General features: G+C 39.3%; 1 protein-coding gene across 5 annotated transcripts in view; it reads right to left on the reverse strand.

Moving 5' to 3' along the window:
* PDLIM5 (PDZ and LIM domain 5) overlaps positions 1–24,300 on the reverse strand; it is a 130,044-nt gene that overhangs the window by 23,156 nt on the left and 82,588 nt on the right. For all 5 annotated transcript variants that reach the window (XM_026847630.1, XM_026847628.1, XM_026847632.1 and 2 more), the window contains one exon: positions 5,305–5,489. In XM_026847630.1, coding sequence (XP_026703431.1) covers positions 5,305–5,489 — 185 coding nt within the window. The remainder of the gene's footprint in view (positions 1–5,304; positions 5,490–24,300) is intronic.

The following is a 24,300-nucleotide window of genomic DNA, read 5'->3' on the forward strand; positions in this document are numbered from 1 at the left end:
GGGAAGCACAAGGCAGCATGCTAATGATCACCATTCAGAGATGGCAAATGCAAGTCTACCAAACACACAAAAACAACTGCAAGGAAATAGCAGAATTTTTCAAACAAAGTTGCCTGGGGAGCAATTTTTCTATGCTTACAGTTAGCTTCCAAGTGTGTTCCCTCTGCTGAAGGGAGCATGTGCTTAACACATGTGCTGGCTCGGGATTAGGCAACTGACACTTGCGAGTATTGCAGAATATGCTGACATTCCCGAGCAGCTCTACTGGAAGAGGATTATATATCCCAATGGTACCAGGCTGAGAGATACCCTGGAAATAAGGAAATTGGCACATGCAGGTAACTGGTCACTTAAAACTGCAAGCTTCGGACACTTCTATCACAAACCATCCCCATCCCATCCTTGTGCTCAGCTGACAAGCTCAGGAGAAATGAAGGTCATTGACTGCGATCAAACCCTCCTCTCTAAGCAGCAAACCAGTTTTTCTGTCCACCAGCTGTACCAGCTCGCCATGGGACCCCCACGATCCCGTCAGACCCAACAGAGTGAAGCAGGATGCTGTCTGCCCAGCTCCTGCACAGTAAGGCAGTACACAGTGCTGGCAGCACTGTGCCTGGCACCCGGCCTCTCCAGTCCTCACTGCGCCAGCAGCTCGCCCTCCAACAGCAGCATTTTGAAGATGCTGGGAAAGAGAGGGTGATTTTGTGTGAGAAATGTAATGTTGGAAGTCCTGACCATTGCAGATCCTGCTGCGCTTTCCACAAGAACAGTTCGTCTCCTGGCCAAACTCCAGTTTGTGTAACTGCATTTACTGGGTAATTATAATTTCTTAAATTGTCCCAGCAAGTTTCAATTTGCCACGGTGCTATTCACTTCCTTTCAAGATGCTGTGGAGTGTTACAGCATGCTGACTAGCAGCTGTTCCACTTCACCCAAGAAGTGACTGCATGGTGGTAAAAGCCTTTCCTGTGCATGCATCTTGTGTTTGCACATGGTACTGGGACACTTCAGGGTTCCTTGGGGGTGAGCAGTGTTACCTAAGTGTAGAGTAATAGATATCACACAGTAGAATAATTTACTGCGATGTCGCTAGGATGTTCTGGGTATTTTTCTTTTTTTAATTGAATATAATCTTGTAAAAAAACTTCTCCCTCTGGTGGGTGAACAGAACATTGTAGCTCAATAAAAATGAAGTCATAACTATTAGAAATTCTAGTCTGTACACTTAACACAGAGCAACAGCCACAATTTGACTTATTTCAACAATTGAAAAAATCAACTAAGCAGACAAGAGAGACTGATAGCAAATGTGTTATTTGGAAACCATGATCCTGGCAGATGTCACTATGGCATTGTGTGCACACCCCACCTGCTCCCCATTTTCAACTCCTTGTGCACTCAATGTGCCAAAGATCAGACTTTTTTCATTTGTTTGTTTGACAAGAGAGACTTTTACCCTGCTTCTCCAGCTTCTTACCCATGCCCTAAAAAGAGAGCATGAGGCAGCCTCCCCTCATTTCCTCTATCAAACCACTGAGGAACCCTGTAATATCAGGATTTTATTCCAAAGGGGAAAAAACCCTCCGTTACCTTCACAGTGGGTGACTAGCACAGCAGTGTTCATGGGTACCCCAGGAGTGCCCTCCTAGTGCAGATGAGGATAGTTCAGCTCCAAGGGTGCTGAAGCACTGCAAGAGCACTTGGATTATGACTGACTTCTGTACAGAGAAACCCAGTGCCTGAAGCATCTCCAGTTCGCTATCTCAGCCATTTTAGACTATCTTTTTCCTCCACACCTTTTTCTTGCCAAGTCATGAAACAGAGATCAATGGAGCTCATACCTCAGTTCCAACAAAACCCCTCTAACATGTTTAGGCATCTTTGCACAATCTCAAAAAAAAACCCAACCAAAAAAACCCCAAACCCTAACTGAAACCATAAAAAGAAACCATGCTACTTTTAAATTTTAAAAAATGTAAGGGTATTCTCTGGTGGTCTATCCAAGAAGGGAAGATTCCATCTAATAAATGAAAAGATACTGTCTGACCTCATGATTTTTCTATGTAGTTAGACATCTTAATAAATAATATTGCTGGTAATATTCATGCCATGCCACCAAGCAGCAGATTACAGCTTCCCCAGACACAAACAAAATCCTGTGACATGCCTGTTTTGCTATGGAAACAACTTGGTGTTATATACAATATTCATTAGAAGGGTGAGTGCTATTAGTGCTACAAAACTGTACTCCAAATAAGTTTCTGCTATTAATAGCATACTGATACACACATTTACATAAGATTATGTCTCTCTTCTAGTTATTTCCCAAGCTAGACTTCAGCTATGAAATGAAGGGGGGTTTGTTTGTTTAAAATTTTGTCAGGCCTACAACCTACGAAGCCAAATTTTGTTTGGCCTGTGAAGCACTGGTAGTTTTACTTTAAAGAAAACTTTATGCTCACAGACGGCAAACAAACAGCAGGATTAGTGACTGAAGTCCAAACACGCCCTGAAACAGTTAGAGTCTTTCTTTTTCATCAACATCTGACTAATTTTATCAAAACACTCAACTACTGAATCAGTTTTACCTGTCAGACTGCTAGTTTCAGCCTTACTAAGTAAGCTCAGCTACAGGAGAACCCTGGATATTTTTATTTTCATAAAATATAGCCTGAGAAAAAGATAGCAATCCCATCTCTGCTGTAACCATGCTTAGGTCTCTTCCATCTGCTAGTTTTGCATTACCAACTTGTTGAACAACACTGGCAATGCATGGCACAAAAACACAGGTAAGCCTAGGGCAGGTTTACAGGGCAGACATGCAGTGAAACCTGTGAGATAACTACTGGACAAACCTCCAGCACCTTGGCAACTGCTGGAATTTCAAAATGCTTCCTTTCAACTCAGAAATCAGGCTTAGAGGTGCACTAGGTATACCACTTCCTCACTCACTTGCAAACTCCGCTGTAAAATGAAGGTGCCTTCAGACTGATGAAGTCAGATAATGTAGAAGACGAACAAAACCCAAGAGCACTTTGACATCTCCAAATATTCTGGTTTTCCTCACCATTTCAGTGAGCAGCTCCGTGTATGGGGGACAAGCGCAGGCCAGCTTCCCATGGCAGCACATAACTCCTCATGCTCCTAAGATGCAAACGCTAACTGAAGCTCCTCTGGCACCTGGGACATTGTACCTTCTCTTGTTCCTGTTAATTCCTGGGCAGCTGCCATTCACACTGCTGGGTTTTCCTCTCTCCACTTCTATTTTAGGAAATTTGGAGTTTTCAGTTCCTCTTTCTCCTACAGTTTTTATTTCTGGCTCCCCCAGTATTTCTGGAGGAGGTAATGACTTTCTTTCTTCGGAAGTTAAGCAGTGCATCTCAGACCCTACAGCAAGGCAGCGCAGAGCTGACATCCTCACAACCATTACCTTCCACCAGCCTCTCTATCAGTATGAATTTCACAAGTTTTTTGTAAGCCACTCTGGAACATAACAACCAAAAACTCTCTGGCTGATTTTCCCTCTCAGGTACCTACTTGGTACTCTAATGTGAAAAAAGATATTTTCACATTATCCAAGAGCAGGTGCACAGATTTTCAGAGAAGTATGGAATCAATTGTAATTTAATTCATCCTTCTAAATCTTTCTCCTTCATGCATCTATCATTAAAAAAAAAAAAGTCTATTTCAAACAATAGATTAGTGATAATACTAAAGAATGTGAGTAGGATTTAGCAGTGAAACACCTACCAACATACTGAAAATGGGCGTGGTACTACCGAAACCCCAAGTTAACAGGTGGTTTCTGTGCAAATGAAATAAATTTATCACTCAGTGAGGCAGAGACAGTTACGTCAAACATAGAGCACAATCAGTCCCATACAAAAATGCAGAATGATCATATTCCCACAAACATTTGCGTTAAGCACACATGCTACCAAAAATGTCACTTTAAAAAGAGTTGGTTTTCTTTTTCCTCTAATGATAGCTAACTCAAAGAAGTAAAACAACGCTAGAATTAAACTGATCTAAATTTAACTCTTTACCTTGTCCTTAAGAATAGACTCGATAGTTGACTGATAGTATAGCAATGACAGTATATTGCCACCTTGAGGCTTGCTAGCAGAACTGCACGTCAAAGCAAAATAGGTATATTTTTTACGAAGTACAACACTAATTTAGCCAGATGTGCCAAAACCATTATAAAACACACAGCATTAACACCATATGTTTTATCTTTATTTTTATGCCAAAGCCTCTCTAGTTCCTTTTCTGGACTGAATATACTTTTAAAGAGGAAAACCAGTAGAATTTAAAAAACCCCAAGCTGTTAGGCATCTTAGATTTTGACAGAAAGAGAATCAAGAATATTAATCTCATTCTTACAAGAAAAATTTTAAGTTAAAGCTTAATTTGTAATACAAATTTCCCAGATGCTTTGAAGTTACTACACAAGTTTGGTTGAGCACCAAAGACTGATTCAGTTTAAGAAATAAGTTACAGTAAAAGATTACCCCAAATCACTGGATGTATATTAAAAAAATAATAGAAACACACTTACATATATTGCATATCTTAATACAGATATGGTTATAACATAGGAGTGTTAATAAAGAAAATGACATACTTTCCAGACATAAAACATTTTGTTGCAGGTTTAAAGGGGTAAGAATCACCAAACTACATTCAAAGGTAGTAGGTATATAAATCGTCCTTGCAAGAACCCACCTTTAAACAAACCTCCATATCACAAACCTATGCAATACTCTGGCACCCTACTCAAATAAAACCTACAAACGTAAAATATGTAACCACTCTAATGTTTTAGTGGGTTTCTTTTTCTTGTTTTTTTGTTGTTTTTTTAAATTAACATCTACTTCAGAAAAGATCACTTAGAAAACATGTCTGCTAATATTCCCACCCCGGAAATACCATGGAATATGCTCTTTTGAATTTACAGTCACATTGGAAGCACCAAGTTGAAACTGCAAGGGGGGTGTGTGTGTGTGTGTGTGTATATATATGCTTTTGGTATATTGGTATATATGGTATATATGCTTTTAATAGGGGTCAGAGACATCTGATTTTGCTTGGTTGTGAAACCAATTACATCTATGAGGCTACTTACAAGGGGCTACCGCTTTACTAAAACTGCTAAATTTGTTTTTCCTCTTCTCTTTACTAAAAAAGCTGGCCTGTACTCACAACTCGAATAGCCATTTGAAGGCTGTTGTTTTTATACCTACGGTGAAGTATGTTTTCCTGTCTTTTAAGTGAACAAGAAAAAGCCTCACTGAAAGTTACCTGCTTGGTTTGCAGGCTGCCAGCCCGAGTACTTGGCAGCACCCAGGGGTCCCGTTGGCTTGAGGGCTGCAGCAGATGTGGTGCTGGTGGGAGCAGGTCTTGCATCCGCATTCTCTTGGTGGGCAGGCATGCTTCTCCCTGGGGCAGCCATAAAAGCAGTGGGCTGGGTAGCCTCCAGGGAATCACTGTTCAGAAATGAGGGAGGAAAAAATAAAGTGTATTTCTTGCTAGAAGAGCATTTCTGAAACAGAGATATGAGGTGACATCCCTGTACCCTAGAGCAAGAGAGCAGCACCTACTTCTCTGTCATCACCAGTGCTGGGGCCATCACCCCAGGACTTGCTATGGAAGTTATATTTTCAAGCTGTTTTTTAAGAAATGAACACTTGAGTAATTTCTGCCAGAATTCAATATAAGCAACTAAATCCCTTCTCAATTTCCATTTAAAATAAGTAAGTGTTGGTGTGACACAGGTTAAAGCAGAAGCCTTACTGTAAAATCAGTACACTCCAAGACTTTTTCAATACTTCCTTTTTTTGTTGGAGAGTGGATACTTGCATAGTCAGATTATACTTGTAGATCTTAACAAAAATCATCAATCCAAAAGTGACAATTATATGTAGTTTTCTTCTCTGGGGCCACTGCTCCCCCAAACAATTAAGTATTTTAGAAAAGCTACAAGTTTCTTTATTCATTAAACAACATGCACAATATTTTATGTTACGTCTTTAGAGCAATCTGCAGTTGCTTTTATATTTTAAGTTAACAGAATTCTTAGCTATTTAAAAACATGCATGATGAAAACTGTACTTAATCACAACTCATGTAGAGCGTAAGTAGACACAAATTATATTGCCAGCAAGAAAAGTTTTCATTTCTTATTTCCAGAGGCTGTTCAAGAATGAGAAAGTTATCATAGCAAAATTTCTATGCAGTGTAACAGTGCTTGTATAATGGATATTTGCCTTTGGGAAGCTGAAAACAAATATTTTCATTAAAAATCTTCAAAGCAGAGAAGTAATTGCTAATGAAGGTCATTTGCAAACTAAAGAGGATACAAAACCAGGAAATGAACTCAACAACGTTGTGAAATACAGCCAAAACAATTCCAAATACATATTTTGTGCAATCTGGAAAACCATCAGTTAACACATTAGAAGCCTTGTGTTCTTTCTTCTATTGAAGAAAAAGAAATCTACAGCACACGTGCATCATGCATATTTCTCTGGGGTCATTCACAGAATTATATATTGTGCCAAGTTTGTAAAGTAAAAATCCTTGAGCTACTTTTACTTTACAAGTATTACACACACAATATTGCCTTGGCCTTACAATATGAACTTGAACACACCACGAGATCAAAATGCAAGTTCATAACCTTGGTTTTTTTGTCTCTAGATTTAGAGCATTAATAATTGATATATTTAGAATCTTCTTCTGGGTAAGGGATAAAAAAAGAGATTCACAGTGTAGAGAATATATCTGAATGCTCGGTTTAATGAGTAACAGCTATTGCATTTGTAGGCTTTTGATAACAGCAGTAGCTGTACTGAACTGACACTGATAGATTTTCTATATGCAGCATGTACAAGCCCAGTGAAGCACAAAGTGAGACCTTGTATTCTGTTATGTTCAAATATTAATGAGATATTTAAAGACAATCGTACAGCACAAATGGAGGCATTTCAGGTACTCATTAGACTCCTTAAAGGCTTAGGATACAAGTCATTTTAACAACAGATTTTGAGGCAATGGAGATATACTGCATAAAAGCACTGTTGCAGACTGAAAGAAAAAGGATGGGAAGACACCCTCTGACATTTAAGTAGCAGGCTCAGCAGTTGAAGACAAGGTAGTTTAGGACTGGCTTCCACTATGAAAAAAGTGGGTGTCTGCAACTTCGGTGTCACAGAAATCTCCTTCTACGCAGTTGAGTACATTTGACACATAACCCATCATATCTGCTTCAGGTCAGTGCCCCATTACAAGCTCAAGAATTCCTCAAAATACTGTTGGTGTGCTGCTGGCAAACTGCAGCCTTATTGTAGATACAAGCGAGGAAGTAGAGACTGACACACATGACCACAAGGCCAGTTGCGTTGTAATGCTGATTGGTACCTCCACCAATGCCATTTTTGTGATTTAATTCTGAGGCTTGTGAATGACATGACATGCTATTTCCTGAAGCAAACGATTATTTGAGATACTTAGGCTTCCATTTAGAAATCAGGTAAATCCTAATGATCCCAAATTAAAAGACAATTATAAACCTAGCTATAATACAACCTGTGATTTTTTTTAAACCTCTGGTGGTTTATGTGCCAGGAGCCTATCCTAGAGAGAAGCTTCCCAAGGGAAAAGCTTGAAGCTGTCACTGACAGAAGAAATCATGTTGGCTTCAGGGAAAAACTTCTGACAGGTCTCGGACATCCTTTGTACTTTGTGCCTGGTTCTTTCAAGCAAGAGTTGAATAAACTCAAGTTAGCACTACATCCTGTTAATTTAATGGGCAGACTGCTACTGCAGCTTGGCAAGTCTCTCCAATGTGATGTTGCTCACCTATGGTGGGCTGCAGGAAATAGTGTATGCACCAGTTTTTCTGAAATACAGCCTCTAATCACACAGTTACCTGGGAGCACATGTGCAGCACTATTCATAGAGAGATAGATCCATCTTTGTCCCACTTTCAAAGTGCTGCATCCAGGAGACATTCAACCTTTTAAATGCCAAACTTCTTCAAATTCCTGATTCAAAATTAATTCCTCAACATTTTACTTTATGTTCTTTCATACCAAGAAACATTCAAACTCCGATTATTTTTATCCATCTTTATAAATATAGCTACGTTTCTTTCCAGAAGCATACACTTACCTTCTGCAAAGTGGCTGTACAATACCTACAATTAGCCCTACTAGCATTTGTAACTGACTAGGATATTGTACAATGACAACCCAAGATTCATCGCTTAGGGAATACATGGTTTGTATGAAACAAAATCATATACAGAAATTCAACAAAATTAATAGGTGATGGAAGAGAGCTCTCATCTGCTTTCCAGTGTCATCACTAGAAAACCGAAGGAGGAATGATAAGTCTTATGTATTTACCAAGTTCTGCCTGAGTAGCTTTCCCAGTCTTTCCAGATGACACTCATAGGTCAGGTTTAGGTCAAGCACATTTTGATGTCAAAACACCTGTACTGTTAATAATGACAAGCCTACCTTCTAACTCTAGCTTTAACCTTTTAACTCTGTTTCACAACTCAAATGATTCCTCCTCCACCTGATGAATACTTACAGCAAAAACTGAAGTTTTCCACGATGAAGACTAATGCAGCGAAGAGTCACAACCATTTTAAGAAACATTATGTTTCTTGCAAGATACGAATGCTCTGCTGTCAAGCTTTGAGCAAGGGGTTTCAACATTGCAAGAATGAAGGAACGGTGGAACGCAAGCCTGACTGACTCAGAGTCTCATGTCCTGAAAACCCATAATGTGTTTAATTAATAAGTTATGGGAAGATTAATCAAAATAATCCTGTAAGTGGGCTGCAAGGGAAGTGGATTGCAAAAACAGTCCAGAAAAGAGGTCCATCAAAGAAGAAAGACGAAGACACCTCTATCTCTTTGACATATGCAAGCTGGTACATGACAATGTCCTGAATTTCCGTGAAGAACAATTCCTCCCACAGGGTGGATCCCTATTTAGTCAGAGTAAGGACATATATGAAAAGAAAGAACTGTCTGGGGACCAGTCTGAGACCTGAGGACACACACAGGGCTTCAGTGCCAGTGCAAACTTTATCCAGAGCTCACAATACGCTCCTCAGACTGATCCCATCCTGATCAACAAAAGCACTGTGGAAAGGGCAAAACAGACTAAAAAGGAAGCAATAATGCCTCTACTATTCCTCCTCATCTTCCTCCCCAAATACCAAATATTGTATTACATTCTGGGTTTTGGTGGCGGGACGGGGAGAAAAAGATATTTGCCAGATGACTGTCCCATCACTGAACATGGTACTGAGAGCTTCTTGGATGCTATAGAGATGGGCAAGGAACCTGCATGGGAGGAAGAAGGTCCAGGTCACATGTGAAATGAGCACCAGTTTGAATTTCAGAGACCACTCTGGGATATTTGCAGCCATACCACATGTCCTTCCTTCCCAAAATCAGGTGCACCAAGGCAAGACCAAACACATTTCAGAGGCATTTTAAGAAATTTGCACTGGAAAATCATTCTGAACATATTTAGAATTTTTGACACTCCCACCTCCCCCACTAAATCCAAGAGAAGAAAAACACATGGTCTGGGGCTATATAGATGCCTAAATCTCCCTCCATCCTTCCATGGAAACTCCTAAATAATGCTGCATAGAATTTCTTCACACACACCTTAAAGAAGATAACTATGTGTTATGTTGTCACTAGCCAAAAGATAAGCTATGGTCCTAACTGAAAATGAAATACAGCTTGTCCTTGTGTAACTTCTACCACCACTAAAATGGTAGCAAAGGCCAAGTCTCCAAGACTTTTCCAAGCAGGTTCAAGAGGTCTGGGTGGACTTTTTTTTCTTCATTCAAGCCCAAGGTACCAGGTTATCTATCTGTAAATATAATCACTTGAGCCCCAAGCTCAGACTGGTACATCAGTATTTTCCTAATAGTTGCTTGCATTATAAATATTTTAACTCCCACTTGTTGTACAGAATGACTGTGTGAGTTGGGAACAAGTACCCTGTGGTCTGAGGAAGCTTGCTGACAGGAGAGGTCATGCAGTATCTAAGAGACAGTCTGCAAATGCTTTCTTCAGATGGCCAGGAATTCTATGAGGTTATTTTCCCTCAAGAACACTAAAACTTTAAAGATATAAAAAAATAAAATATGTGAGAAAATCACTCTTCTTGGTTTCTGGCATAACCAAGTGGAATATGATAGCCTTGATTCTGCTTTATATCTTCTAAAACCAAAAATGTTCAACAAAAAGGTAAGACTTCCCTTGCATTACACATTGCTGCCAAAAAAAAAAAAAAAAAAAAAAAAAAAAAAAGACATTTTTAAAACGAACTTTTGAAACATTTATATTAAAGAAACTTTGCAACTGCAAAGGAAAGAACAATTTGTCTGCCCTAAGACCAAGTAAACTGTTACACAGATGCTTCTCCAAAGCTTTACAGCAAAGTATTAGCACAGCAAAGATAAAACTTGAATCTCAGAGCTCAATTTCTTGTTTTAAGCTATGTTAAGTTGTACACATCACATGATGTATTTTGTCCAGTATCAAAATACACGTTAGCTGAAGACATTTATAGCAGACCAGAAAAAGCCAGGTATAAGAATGACGGAAAAAAAACACGAACGGGGGAATACACTTTTTTGCAATGGCTTTCTGGTGTAGCAATAGAGAAACAGAACACAAGAAATACTGAGTGCTGACCTTGTTCCCACCCCTACTGCAAACCCATGGTCTCAGCCAGCTTTTTAAACCAGTGTTAACCTAGCATGTGTTCCAGTAACTCACAAAAAGTAAGAAAATGCAAAATAAAATCATAAAAAGAAAGAGCAGAGAAAGTCATGTGGGTGGAGGTATTTCCATATCAAGTTACAGTGAGGGAGTACATAACCCTTCCATAAGCAGTGCTCTACACAGAAACAATTCAAAGCATTTTTCAGAATAATTTTTCTCTCAGAGTCAACATCAATGTTTATCTCACAAGGCCAGACTAACTTCTTTTCAAGTAATCATACATGGCATAGTGTCAGGTAGATAAAGCAAAAGCCATGTCAACGCCCATTCTTGCTAGCACCTCCCAAAATTTCACAGCATTTTTGTCATGCAATTGAATTTTAGGACAGAGCTCTAATTCTTGGAAACATAAGATAGTAAATACATCATTTCCTTTGCTGCATATATGTCATTTGTTAAAAAACACAAACCCACATAAACTTAAGGCTATCTCCACTGCCACCAGGATAAACACTTAAGTTTAGTGAAAGACTGCATGGTTTTTATACCAAAAAAAGTCAGTTTCTGAGAATCTAGTAGGGGAAGAAGTGTGGATGTTCAGCACCACTTCGGGCCAGTTATTAACAGACATTAAGTCAGAAAAAGGTCAAGCTCTCTGGCAGCTACTCAGTACAGAGCGGTTTAAGACAGCCAGCTTTTTGGAACAGAGATGGTGAAGTGAGAGGGATAAAAGGGTAATATTTCTGGAGCAACCCTACTGCAGAACAAAACTGAAATCCTGCTTTTGTTATAGCTACAACCTTCCTGAATTTTTTCCCAAGATAATACAAACAAGCTTAAGCTACCTCAGTAGATTCGTTACCTTTTCATGAAAAGTTATGTAAGATAGAGCTGGAAAACACAATCCCCAAAGTTGCTTAAGCTTATTTACTTGGCTTTCTGGATTGAGCCAGTTGAGTTTTGAACAAGTTATGATATTATACAATGCCATATACTCATCTCTTTAGTTAGGGGACATAAAATTTCAGCTCTCCTTCCTTATCAATGCCTATGTTGCAGGATGAAGTGAGCTGCCACTTAAAATAATTTTGCAGCATTACATTTATGCACATAGTACAGTATGTCACTAGATGGACAGTAATGCAAAGACATTTTAATACCTAGTTTCTCACACTCACTGGGTACCTTTCTCTCCAAGTATAACATTTTTGTTTTTTTCTGACATAATTGATTGGTTTTGCTTGATTTTTGTTGAACTTGAATGAGAACATGTACTTACTGAAAGTAAATTGAAAGTGTAATTTGTCATCTTTAAGCTCTTTCTCCTACACGTTTCTCAAGCTATACAATAGGGCTGTGCTTTTTTCACTAGGATGAGGCAGCACAAAGCTTCACTTGTACGGTTCCATCTACTGGCAACCCCTTCCTCCTCACTGGTGCTGGCAGCTCAGAGGAAAGTAAGGAAAACAGAAATAATGACCTTGATATGTTGTATGATAACTTCAGATCAACACCAATTATTTTGGGAAAAATCCTTAAAAAATGCAATTTATGCATAGCATTCTTAGACTAACTACTGCTATATCACACTTCCCAAATTTCAGGTCATATCCTATTTGGGATGTCCCTAACAGCCTGATAATCATATGCTTCCTGTGTGGGCCTTATACTTACACCTGTACACAGCAACCTGAACCAGGAGAACCTGGCTTATTACAATGGTTTAAGAGAAAATTTGTTTTACCCAAGTTTAGAAATAACATTTTAAAAACCCTAATAATCTGTGGATGTTTATTTCAAGCCGTTTAACCTGGATCTTGATATATCTAATGCCGATAAGGTTTTTTGGGCAGGCTTATATGGTCTCTGTATTCCCAGTATACCTCCTGGCTCCCCGGCACATCTCTTACTAGCTCTGGAAGAGCAAAACAGAGAAAAACCTCCAAAACTGCACTTTAACTATAACAGGATGAATGAAGTTCTCTATTTCTTGCTGCCTTTCCCAACGGGAAGTCCCATGTATTCACAAGGGACAGCAACTTGACAAAGCCAGTTTGGGAATCTCAACTTTCTAGCAGAAATAGGTGTTTGCATCTCCAAAAACAGACCTTCAAACAAGGAAAGTTTCTCCCGTATGGTAATGGATAGAGCCAGTTTCAGAGTCAGGCAGGTGATCGCTTCCATCCTTGTAACAATCTACCTTTATTTGCAGCTTACATCATAAACAATGCATCTTAGTGAGCACAGGAAAATAGAAAGCGGAAATCAGAGAATTAATTTTCACCATGATTACTGGCTCTACTAAAGCATCAGCAAACAAAGACCACAGCTAAGGAATAAAGTCTTGATAGCAGCACATCCTGGACTTCGACCATGGTGCACAGGTATCACAACTCCTGGGGAGGTTTTCCCTTTGGATGTGCACATAAAAAGATTTCCAAGCAGAGTTCAGTGACAAAAAGAAAATTAGTATTTCTGGTTGTGTTATATCACTATAATTCTGTTGATTTTTTTTTTTTCTTTTTAAAGTGGATATGCCACAACGTTGGAAAATTTCATACAACTTAAGATTGTCTGTTGGTGTCTAATAACTACCATTTCCCCTGCCCAAAGTTAGCACTACTGTAGCCTTTCCTAGAGACTAAGGTCACCTTGGAAGCAGTGAAACATGATGGAAAGATCTAATACTTCTTATCCAACAGAAATTTCTTACACCAAGTGGATCTCAGCTCTACTTGTAATTGGGCCTTTTTACACTTGTGAAAATGCAAATAAGTACACCAAAACCCACAAATTATTTCTTCCTTAGCACAACTTAATGCATACTGTCCTGTAAAATATCCAAATAGATTTCTGCCTTTGAGGCTGAAGTCCATTACGTAAAAGCAGCTTTCCACAGTGTTAACATAGCTGCAGTCAGGAATCAAGAACAAAAAGTCCTGTGCACTAAACAGAATCAGCACTAGAACAAAGGGCCTAAGCAGCAAATAAGTTTTAAAATAGTTATTTATTGCACTGCATGCCAGTTATTTGATTTTATACTTTAAAAGTGAGCTTTGAAAATAGCAGCTCTTTGTTCCCAGAGCTCCCTCACAGCCTAACATGCCACTTACTGCTCAAGGAACTGTTGCAAATAATTCACCTGGATAGAGGTTTCAAGCCAGAATATCTTGTCTCTTCTCCATCCAGCTACTTAGAGTGACAGTGCCTCCCTCAGAGGTTCGCAACACAGCACAAACATCACCATGTGTCTCAGAAGGGTACCTGATGCCAGTGAGAAAACCTTTGCTTAGTATGGTGGACTTGCACAAACACCATCAGCAGGACCAGGGTGCAGATTAGTTCTGCAAAGAGGTGAAACCAGCAGGATTTGGGGTTGGTGACCTCATGCCAAAGACCACAACAGACTGCTTCAAGTGTGCAGACAACAGAAACAGGCTTTGAAGGAGAAGCCAGCTTCTTGCAGTCCTAAGTGTCAACCATACACCACACTCGGAAAATACCTTTTGCTCTTTTGCAACTCCAGAGCACTTGTGGACTTCCTGGAGGGCCCGATGGCCTGCAGAGGAGGTTTAGTGACAGGCGTGATGAGCAGGGCATCCAAGAGCGTGCGGTACACACTAGGTTCGGAGAGTCTAATAAGTGTTTAAAAAGACCATGTAAACAAACTAGGTGACTAAACAAAGTTCAAGTTGGCTGGGACCACTGAAAACGCAAACACCCTTATGAAAAGCCTGTAAGTTCTGTAGCAGTATGGAGAAACTGAACCTAGGATAACTGATGTGGAAATTATTTCTAAATAAGTAGTCCCCAAAGCGAAGGTCGCACACCACAGAGGGTGCAAAGGACAACCCACTGGGGTGTGAGAAGAAATATGCGGTTTTTACCATTACTAAAGTAAAATAGAAAATATTTTGAAAGTACTGTTTATTTCATCTTTTTCTCATGCCTTTTCAACTTGTATCTTTATGTACATTTTATAATGTACATAACTTATAAGCACATTAAGACATTTATATAATTTAGAAATACATAAATATACATATATTGTATGCTCAAAAATTTTTTACTGATATAAATGCATGATCAAAAAACTTGAGATCACTGGTCAAAGTAAGCCTTTATAAAAAGCAATGCAGTAAAGATATAGATGGAACTCAGTTATTAAGCATCCAGAAGTTACTCAAAGATGCAGATTATTTTTGTCACACATGTAACACAATTGTTATTTACAGTTAGTTTACTGACTAAACCATAAAACAGATACCATAAGTACCAGAAAGGTAGAATTACTCATCAAGGTTCAGAGTGGCAGTCTGGAGCTGAGGTAAAAATAGGGCATGGGAGCCTTCAACATATTCTAATAACTTGTCCACCATGCTATTGTGAAAGAGCTGATTTTGCAACCCTGACAGGGTTCAATTATTCTTGAGAGGGCTTGAACTTTCTTAAACCAAGCTATAAAATGTTCCTTTTAAAGTTGATGACTACCTGGCCCGAACAGCAATGGCAGCAGACACGGCAGCAGCAGCCATGCTCTTAATTTTTGATCTCTGCTTGAAAGGAGAAAGAACAGGAAGAGGAGCGGGTCCAAACTTGGGCAGACTTCCCAAAGGATTTTCCAGCAGTACTTCTCTAGCACAGATGTTTTGAGCCAACAGAGAAGAAAACAGAGAAAACAGGAAAGTTTGACAGAGACAGTACAATACTGGAGTGCATTAACTGCTGGAAAGTTATGTTATTGTCGGTTCCAGCTCACAGAGACATCAGGCAACCTATTAGCCACTTCAGTGCTAATGTAGAACACAGCAATTTTAATTTCACGCACAAATAAAACTTTCCCCTCATCAAATCAGCATTCGGCATATATCAGCCTTCAACTTCCCCATCCCAGACTCTGCCTTGCACCCCTGGGTCATTCCCACTGAGCCAGGGCCCAGGATGCTTCATGTGGGAGTGTTGATGTGCTCGAGGGTAGGGAGGCTCTGCAGAGAGACCTGGACAGGCTGGAGCCATGGGCTGAGGCCAACTGCAGGAGTTTCCATAAGGCCAAATGCCGGGGGCTGCACTTGGGCCACAACAACCCCCAGCAGTGCTACAGGCTTGGGGAGGAGTGGCTGGAGAGCTGCCAGTCAGAGAGGGACCTGGGGGGGTTGATTGACAGCCCGATGAACAGGAGCCAGCAGTGTGCCCAGGGGGCCAAGAAGGCCAATGGCATCTTGGCTTGTGTCAGCAATAGTGTGGCCAGCAGGGACAGGGAAGGGATCTGACCCCTGTACTCGGCACTGGTGAGGCCGCCCCTCGATTCCTGTGTTGAGTTTTGGGCCCCTCACTACAAAAAGGACATTGAATGACTCGAGCGTGTCCAGAGAAGGGCAACGGAGCTGGTGCAGGGTCTGGAGCACAGGTCGTACGGGGAGCGGCTGAGGGAACTGGGGGTGTTTAGTCTGGAAAAGAGGAGGCTGAGGGGAGACCTCATCGCCCTCTACAGCTCCCTGAAAGGAGGTTGCAGAGAGCTGGGGATGAGTCTCTTGAACCAAGTAATAAGTGATAGGACAAGAGGGAATGGCCTCAAGTTGCGCCAGGGAAAGTTGAGACTAGATGACAGGAAGTGTTTCTTTATAGAACGGGTTGTTAGGCGTTGGAATGGGCTTCCCAGGGAGGTGGTGGAGTCCCCATCCCTGGAGGTGTTCAAGAGTCGCGCTGCCATAGCGCTGAGGGATCTGGTGTAGTTGGGAACTATCAGTGTTAGGTTAATGGTTGGACTGGATGGTCTTCAAGGTCCTTTCCAGCCTTGATGATTCTGTGATATGTGGATCCATCTAAGTCTCCATAGTGTTGACAGAAAGGGTCCTGAAGATCACTCAGCTTCTCTTATTTTTCATAATAAATAATAAATATGGAAAACTTTGGAATATTTGCTGATATAACTTCAGTAGGTCTGGTTTTAGCCACCTTTACGAAAAATAAAGGCTTCTCACCCCCTTTTCATTTTCCCTACTTATTTTCTTGGTTGGGAGGAATGTGAACAGGTAAGTAAAAAAAAAAAAAAACAAAAGCCAGACTGGCCCCAAAATAATTGTATAGTGGTGAATCTGTAACTCGGGCTCTTATTTTAAAGTTTCAAGGTTATCCACATAATTGCTGTGTATTTTTTTAAAATTCAGAAACCAACAAAATGCTCCAAACATTAAAAAAAAAAAAAAAATATATATATATATAAAAAACTTCTCAGATTTAAATGCAACAACACTGCCTGAAAATCCTTGCTTACACCTAGAAGTCTGCTATAGATATACCTTAAAAGATTTACCTTGTATAACTTACAGATGACTTAGACTGACAGCTTGAGGCTTTATCGAAAGAATTTGTTTTGCAAGTAGGCAGAGATCCTTCATGCCTGCCCAAAAGCAGTGAGAGAAAAGTCATAAATCACTTCTTACACCTCTGGCAATGCTAACTAAAGCTCAGGAAGAGTTAATTTAAGGGTTTTTAAAAGTCCTCCTTACCCAAAAAAAAACCCACAAAAAAACCCCAAACAAACAAAAAAACCCCAGGTATGGTCTAATATCTCACAGTGTTAATTACTGAGGGAAGCACTTTATTTATGTATTGGTAGACACTGTACTCCGGGTGTTCTGTCACTACAGAAGTTAATGCTTGTATTCTCTTCCAAAAACTTCAGGCTACTGGACAATTTAAAAATACACATTTTATAGCAAGGGTGACTAACCTTTGAAAGCCAGGTGAATAAAACATCAAAGCACATATATTATGGGCAATCCGCTGTGTCTTCTCCCCAAAACCTTCTACTCTTTGACACTATATATTCACCCCGTGTCACCAACTTTTGAGAACAAAGTCATCCAACCAAATCTCCTCTTCCACCTAAGGGCCACTTTGATTTCTGAATTATTTTTCTATGTCTAAAAAATACTCAAATATGTAACTGCTACTCAAACTTCCAGAGCAGTGTGAGGGTCAGGAGATACCTGTAAGCTGCTCCATCTTGACAGCATCATCATTAAAAAAAAAAAAAAAATCAAATGAAACCACCATATGTAAAATTACAGTTTCTGATGATGCCTTTTTAAAGGCAGCTGGCCCAGATATACCTCGGAGGAGCAGGAGGAAGCTCAAGGGCCATTTCCACCAGCGGGGCTGCAGACTGTGTGGTGGGCAGGGGAAGCTCAGAGGTCTGTGTGGCCACAGCATGCTTCATGGGGTGAGGAGGCACTTTCTCAGCTGCCAAAAAGCTTGCTGCATCTGGAGCAGGCAACTCCGCAGTTATCTTCCTAGTTGACGTTAGATCACAATTATAATGAGACAACATATGGAGAAGAAATCTCTCATTTGATTAAAAACACCAAACAGTAATGGACAACTCCTTCTAGCTGGTGTTCTCACATCCTTTGTAAGAAGAACAAGTGAGTAGCATGCAAGGGCTTATTTTAATTCCCTAGGAACCAAATACTCATGTCCCGTAGGAATCAGGCCATGCTGAAAACTGTTTCTCTGAGGTATATTTACAGATGAAGCTTGAGAGCTTGGAACCAGGCTTGTTTAACCACAAAACCAAACTATTGGGATAGTTTAAAGTAGTTACTCAAAAAATAGACAACAAACTTGAATGAGAGCACAATCAGTGTATTAGAAACTCTACCTAGCGTAAGTAGATGACACTTCAGACACTGTGGCTACTTGGTTGCTGGTATTTAAAACCTGAACAATTGCAGGGGGTTGAGACGCACACTCGGGTAAGGCTTCCAAAGGGTTCTCAAACAAAGATTCTCTGAAGTAAAAGAAAGCAGAAGGACAAGTAGCATTCACCACAGGAAAGCAATAATTTCCCCCTTTATTTTACTTCTTCTTGCTTGTCACTAAACCAAAATAATCATAAAAGATCTGACAGTTTTAGTTCGGTCAGTCTGAGACCTCCTCTTCTTCCCACACTGATGCTCATTTGCCAATTATTTAATGAGCAACACCTGGTTTTGCAAATTCCCTATTGCACGATGACTACAACCAAAGGAAGCTGTTTAGGAAACTGATGTAGGATGTAGAAATGTTAAACCTATGAAAAAGGAGATCTGGTTGAGTTAAGGAGAGTATAACAGCAGTCACAACAATTCATGACAACACAGGGGTATGCACAGGTTATACTATTTCCTGGAGTTGCCCTCAAGTTCTCCAAAGCTTCATACAGAATCTTTGTGAAGTTTTATAAGACATTAAAAGGGCCTTGAAGAAGGCAAGGAGAAGGGAAATAAACCACACTGGATATATGCTCCAAAGGGAGAGCAAGCTGACTCCAAATCTTATTCATACACACATAGTCATTTTTTTCCATTTTTCATTTGCTTTGACAGTAGCTAGAAAAGAAGTAAGAAATTACGCGGAGATTACAATTTCTGCAGAGAATATTCTTGGCTGTCCACTAATTAGAAAGTACACAACAAAAATCAGGATTAATACCTACTATTTAATACTTTAATGTCTTCGTATTTATGACTATCAGGAATAACTCCATTAAAAGAAAAGATAAAAGTATGTCTGTATGACTATAAAAAACATGTATATAAAAGAGCAATCTAAAGGCTTGTTGGCACTGGATCTGCTTTATATTAGTTATATATTTCTCAGGAGGTGCCAGATTCTGTGGTTTAACATGGTCTCAAGTTGCCAGGATGACTTTTTAAGATGACTTTTTGCAACCTTCTGGAAAGGCTGTAATTGCTCTTAAATATTTTACTGCTAAACTTATAGGAGAACATTTCTTATATGAAATTGAGTAATAATATACCATAAATTACAGTAGTTGGCTATATTGTCATATGAATAGTTTAGCCTTTCAATAAAGAACTGAAACTACAATTAAAAAAAATATGCTTTATATTATGAAGTCTGCCTTATAAGCAACAAGCCTAACTTTAATCCAGTAATAAAATCCAGATCCTTCATACATTTCACAGCAAGCTCTTTCTCCTTCTTGGTGGTTCAGTAGTGGGTGGTACAAATCACAGAGCTTCGGCCAAGAAAAGATGGAGCCCATTAGAAAAATTAAAAATGCCAGTCATTGACAGCGACTGCAGGGCTTTAGTGGCTAAAGCAAGTCTACTGACCTTTGGATGGCCTAACTCTGCTTTACTAAAAGTCTGACATGGCATGTATTAGTTGCTCCATACAGATTTCTGATAGCTGCGATTTTATAAGAAAGGTGTTTTGGAGACCAGCTTTGAGTGTATTTCCCACCTGACACTTATAAAAGCAGTGACACTGGCTCAGTAACAAGACATAAACAACAAATATAGCTGCCACACTGATGACCTCTCATTTCAGGAGAGAATTAGACTATGTAGCTTCACCAATTTATGTTGTCCTTCACACACTCAATGCTAATCCTTCCTTCTACAGCTCTGCAGAAGCTGCTCAATTTTTTGCCCTTCTTGAGTAGAAATACTCGTCATCTACTTTTTTGACTATTTATTTGTATAAATACTTCAGCTCTCTTCCTGAACCACCATGAATGTAGCTGTCCTTTCTGATTTCCTGTGGCTCATCTTAAAGCTGTTCTCTTGCTAGGTTAATTTTGCCAAATAATAAACTTAGAGTCATAGGTCTTGAGTGAGGGTAGACTTAAATTTCCTTCCCCTGGACACAGATCCAGAGCTAGGATTTAGAAAGAACTTCTTGGTACTCAGAACACAATAGTTGTAGCAGTATCTGCAAGGCATCTGTGGCTCAGTGGGTATAATCATACTAGAATTTCATTGGTAGACATCCAAATCAATTACTGAAGTAGTACTTTTTCCCCTGCCTTTTTCATCCTGGGTTTTCTACTTTAAAAAAAAACAAAACAAAACAAAACAAAACAAAACAAAAAAAAAAAAAAAAAAAAAAAACCAAAAAAAAACCACAACACCAAAAAGCCCCACCACCACCAAAAAAACCCCAAACCAAACACCACAAAAACCAAACGGCAAAACCACCATGAGTCTTACCATACAGATTGTGCATGTATCTTTCATCTCTGGTGACGCATAACTACTCACCCCATCACCCCATCTGCTTCCTGGGATTTAAGAGAACATGCTGCTGAAACCATCACTACTGAATCTTCCTTTTCTGTATTGGCTCAAAACAAAGGTTACTACCATGAAGATGCTAGCTTGCTGTACAAGCAAACCTCTGTCATCACCCACCATCCCTTCCTGACTAATCTCATGTTAGCTCATGAAGGCACCCTCTTCTCCCAGACTTCAAAAAAGCCTTCAAAAAAGCCTTCAAAAACATCGCAACAAACAGACTTGACATATTTTTGTTGTGAGGTTTCGCTGGCTGGGACTGTTGCTTTAAAGGGGAAACTCTCAATCCCAAATCTTAATATTAGATTTCTAGTTGCAGAAAGCCCACAAAAGTATGGGCAACAGTATATTTCTGTATGCTTTTCACAAGGACAAGTCTCTGTCTGGGGGCCTGGACGGCCCAGGTACTATTCATACAATTCTCATTTTTAACGGAGCAGCTTTGTTTTGCGTTACAACTTTGTGCTTATGAACGTGTAATGAACACTAGCTACCTGAAACTAAAAAACACTCCTGCACTATGAAACACAAACCATCAGAAAAATGTTACTGACCTTCAATAATATCATCATAACCCTCCAAATTACTGTCATTGTCCTATATCCAAAATCACCATCACTGTCTAGTACCCACAGATGACCTCCAAAACATCACTAATCTGCCAAGGTAAGTGCCAATGAAGTTATCCAAGGCCAGTGACAGGAAGTTTGCCAGGTAATCACCTAGTTTTCTTTGATTGCATCATAGCATAGCACAGTGTGATGAACGAAATAATCTATTTTTTTTAAATAATTTTTAAAGGTACTTTTCTGTGTGTTCAGGAAATCTGAATTCACTTTTGAGTTGCTGAGACCACTGATAAGTTACTCCAAGTGATAGGGTGGATACCTACTGACAACGTAATAATACAGACTAAATATTGCATCTTACTTTAACTGTTATCCACAAGACTGTTCATGAATCTGCTCATCTTTACTTAATTTCTCTTCTTCCCTCTCTTAACATTTTCAGGAAAATCCCTAGTCACAGCAGATTTATAAAGTTTATTTTTAGTGAATGACAGACAACCCTCTCTCCCCCAAGACAGACAAATCTAGGCTAGAACAACATATAGCTAGATCATTAACCAAATTGAACACCCTCTGAAAGATTTACCTCCCAGAAGCTGCTGCAGCAACGTGTTCAGAAAGTCTGAGAAAGGGGACACTGCCGGGGGAGGACTCTCCTATCGGCAAAAGAGCAGCTGCAGATTCTGGTCTAGCACTGTTTTCACTCCATTCACAGTAATAAAACCAAATGGAGACACACAGAGAAAGAGATTTTTAATCCACATTGAAATAGTATGTTGAACAGGAGACACTGTGCATGAAAGTGTTAGTAAATTGGGAAGAGGAGGGGGGGGCGGAGGGAGAAACACCAAAAGCCAAAAACCATTCAGTTTACAGCAAAATACAAATAGGGGGATAAAATGATGCATAATACACTTCAGAAGTGGCACGATATTAGTGAAGGTTGAGAAGAGTTCTGCTGCTTATAAACTCAGAAATGCAAGTAGTACTTTACATTTATAAAGATGGAACACATATATTCAGTGTTACATTAACAACGAAAAAATTTTAGGAAATACTGGAAAAGATAGACACAACTGCAAGTGGGATTCACTCCCAAAGTTTTATACAGTTCTTGTTGCAATTTTTTTAGGGTGTTAGTTTTGTGAAGGTTAGACTGTATATTTCTCAATATTTTTTCATATCCTTTTTTCAATTGTGATAGGAAAAAAAAAGATATAAATCTAGAAAATGTTGTCTTAAAGCCCTCTACTTGAAGAAAAGCACCCATCTGACATCCCACTGTTATACACAAAAATAAAAGTAAACTGTGAGACATAGATTAATCACAACCTCAAGTTTTGAGCAGACTACATTAGCCACAGAAGTAGGCATTGCTGCCTTCTTTTTTATATATATATTAGCATGCAAAATTAAATATCTTAATAAAGTAGTGAGTCTTTAAGTGCTGAAAATTGTTAAACAGACTCAGGAATGACCAGGGAGCAGACCTCATATGTGGCAAAGGTGTAGATTGGAATTCTGATACAGGCGGCACCTCCAAAGTCTGGATTGCTATGGAGTTTTTATTCAGATTAATACAGGTATCCTGGGCTCCTGTTCCATTAGGTAGATCTGCAGGTATGCTTTACAGATATTTATGACATGGTGAGGGGGAGGAAAAATAAATATATGATTTATGACAGGTTGTTTCAAGGCTAAGTGTGGGATAAATATCTTCCAGTGGCTATGGATTAGCTAAACTACAAATCTGGAGAATCCAGACACATCTTCACTCAGGACAATTTAAGGCCAAAACTCTACAATTTAAGGCCAAAACTAAATATGAACACAGTTGCTCAAAAGGAGATGGTTAAAAGAGAACATCTAAAACATACTTGGAAATCGGGTGCTGCAGAATTAGAACTAATCACTTACTAAAACACATAAACAAACTTGACATAAAGGCTAGACTTTGCCTTTCTAAGATCTAAGTACTGGTTTAAGAGTTGCAATTTATACATTTCAGTGAGGGCTTTCTATTTCGTGTCCTTCCAGCTTCTATTTTATCCACACAAAAATCCCTAATGTATTACAGTTTAGGGATAAACAATAATAAAACATCCACAGGACATTTGTCTTGGACAATGCTTGCCTGAAAAGTTCAATATTATTAAATTTGGATTTTATCTGTAGTTTACTGATGGAAGAGAAGTTTCTATTTCATTTTTTCCTCAGATTCATCCTTCTAGGTGATCTCTGAAATGTGAGCTTATTCATTTGTATCAAAACCCACTCAGAATATTTCTTCAAAGATGTATGCTGGGAATTGGACATGAGCTAAGACATGTTATCCACGTGCAAACGGAAAGCAATAGACAACCGCTTTTAGAAACAGTAACAAAGTCCAAAATTTAATGTCAACCAGTGTGCAATGGGGATACTTGGTGAAGAGATAACATCTTGAAAGCAGTAAATGAAATGAATTTCACGGATTCATAAAACATTTTTGGAATTAGTGATTTGTTACTATGAATATATAGGAAATTAATAATTTTGGTAGCCTTTCTCAAACTAGTCTCATATCCTCAACAGATCAACTCTGTGACTATCTATGTTTCATTTTCATCAAACCAGAGGCTTCCATACTTTGGATTATTTAGAGAGGCTTTGTCTTTTGTTTCTCACTAAAGAAACTCACCCTTCAAAGGGAAGAGAGCTGGTAAGATAAATAAACATAACAGTAAGTTAAATACAAACATAAAGACAGTTTCATTACTTAGGGACATCTCCAAACCATAAAAGTACTTGAAGGTCAAACCATTCTGCCCTTATGAAGAAAACTTTACAGACAGTCTAAGTGATAACCTTTCATAGTCCTCTGAAACTCCTGTCTTC

The sequence above is a fragment of the Athene cunicularia genome (assembly GCF_003259725.1).
Source record: "Athene cunicularia isolate RWA chromosome 4 unlocalized genomic scaffold, athCun1 chr4_part2, whole genome shotgun sequence".
Lineage (NCBI taxonomy): Eukaryota > Metazoa > Chordata > Aves > Strigiformes > Strigidae > Athene > Athene cunicularia.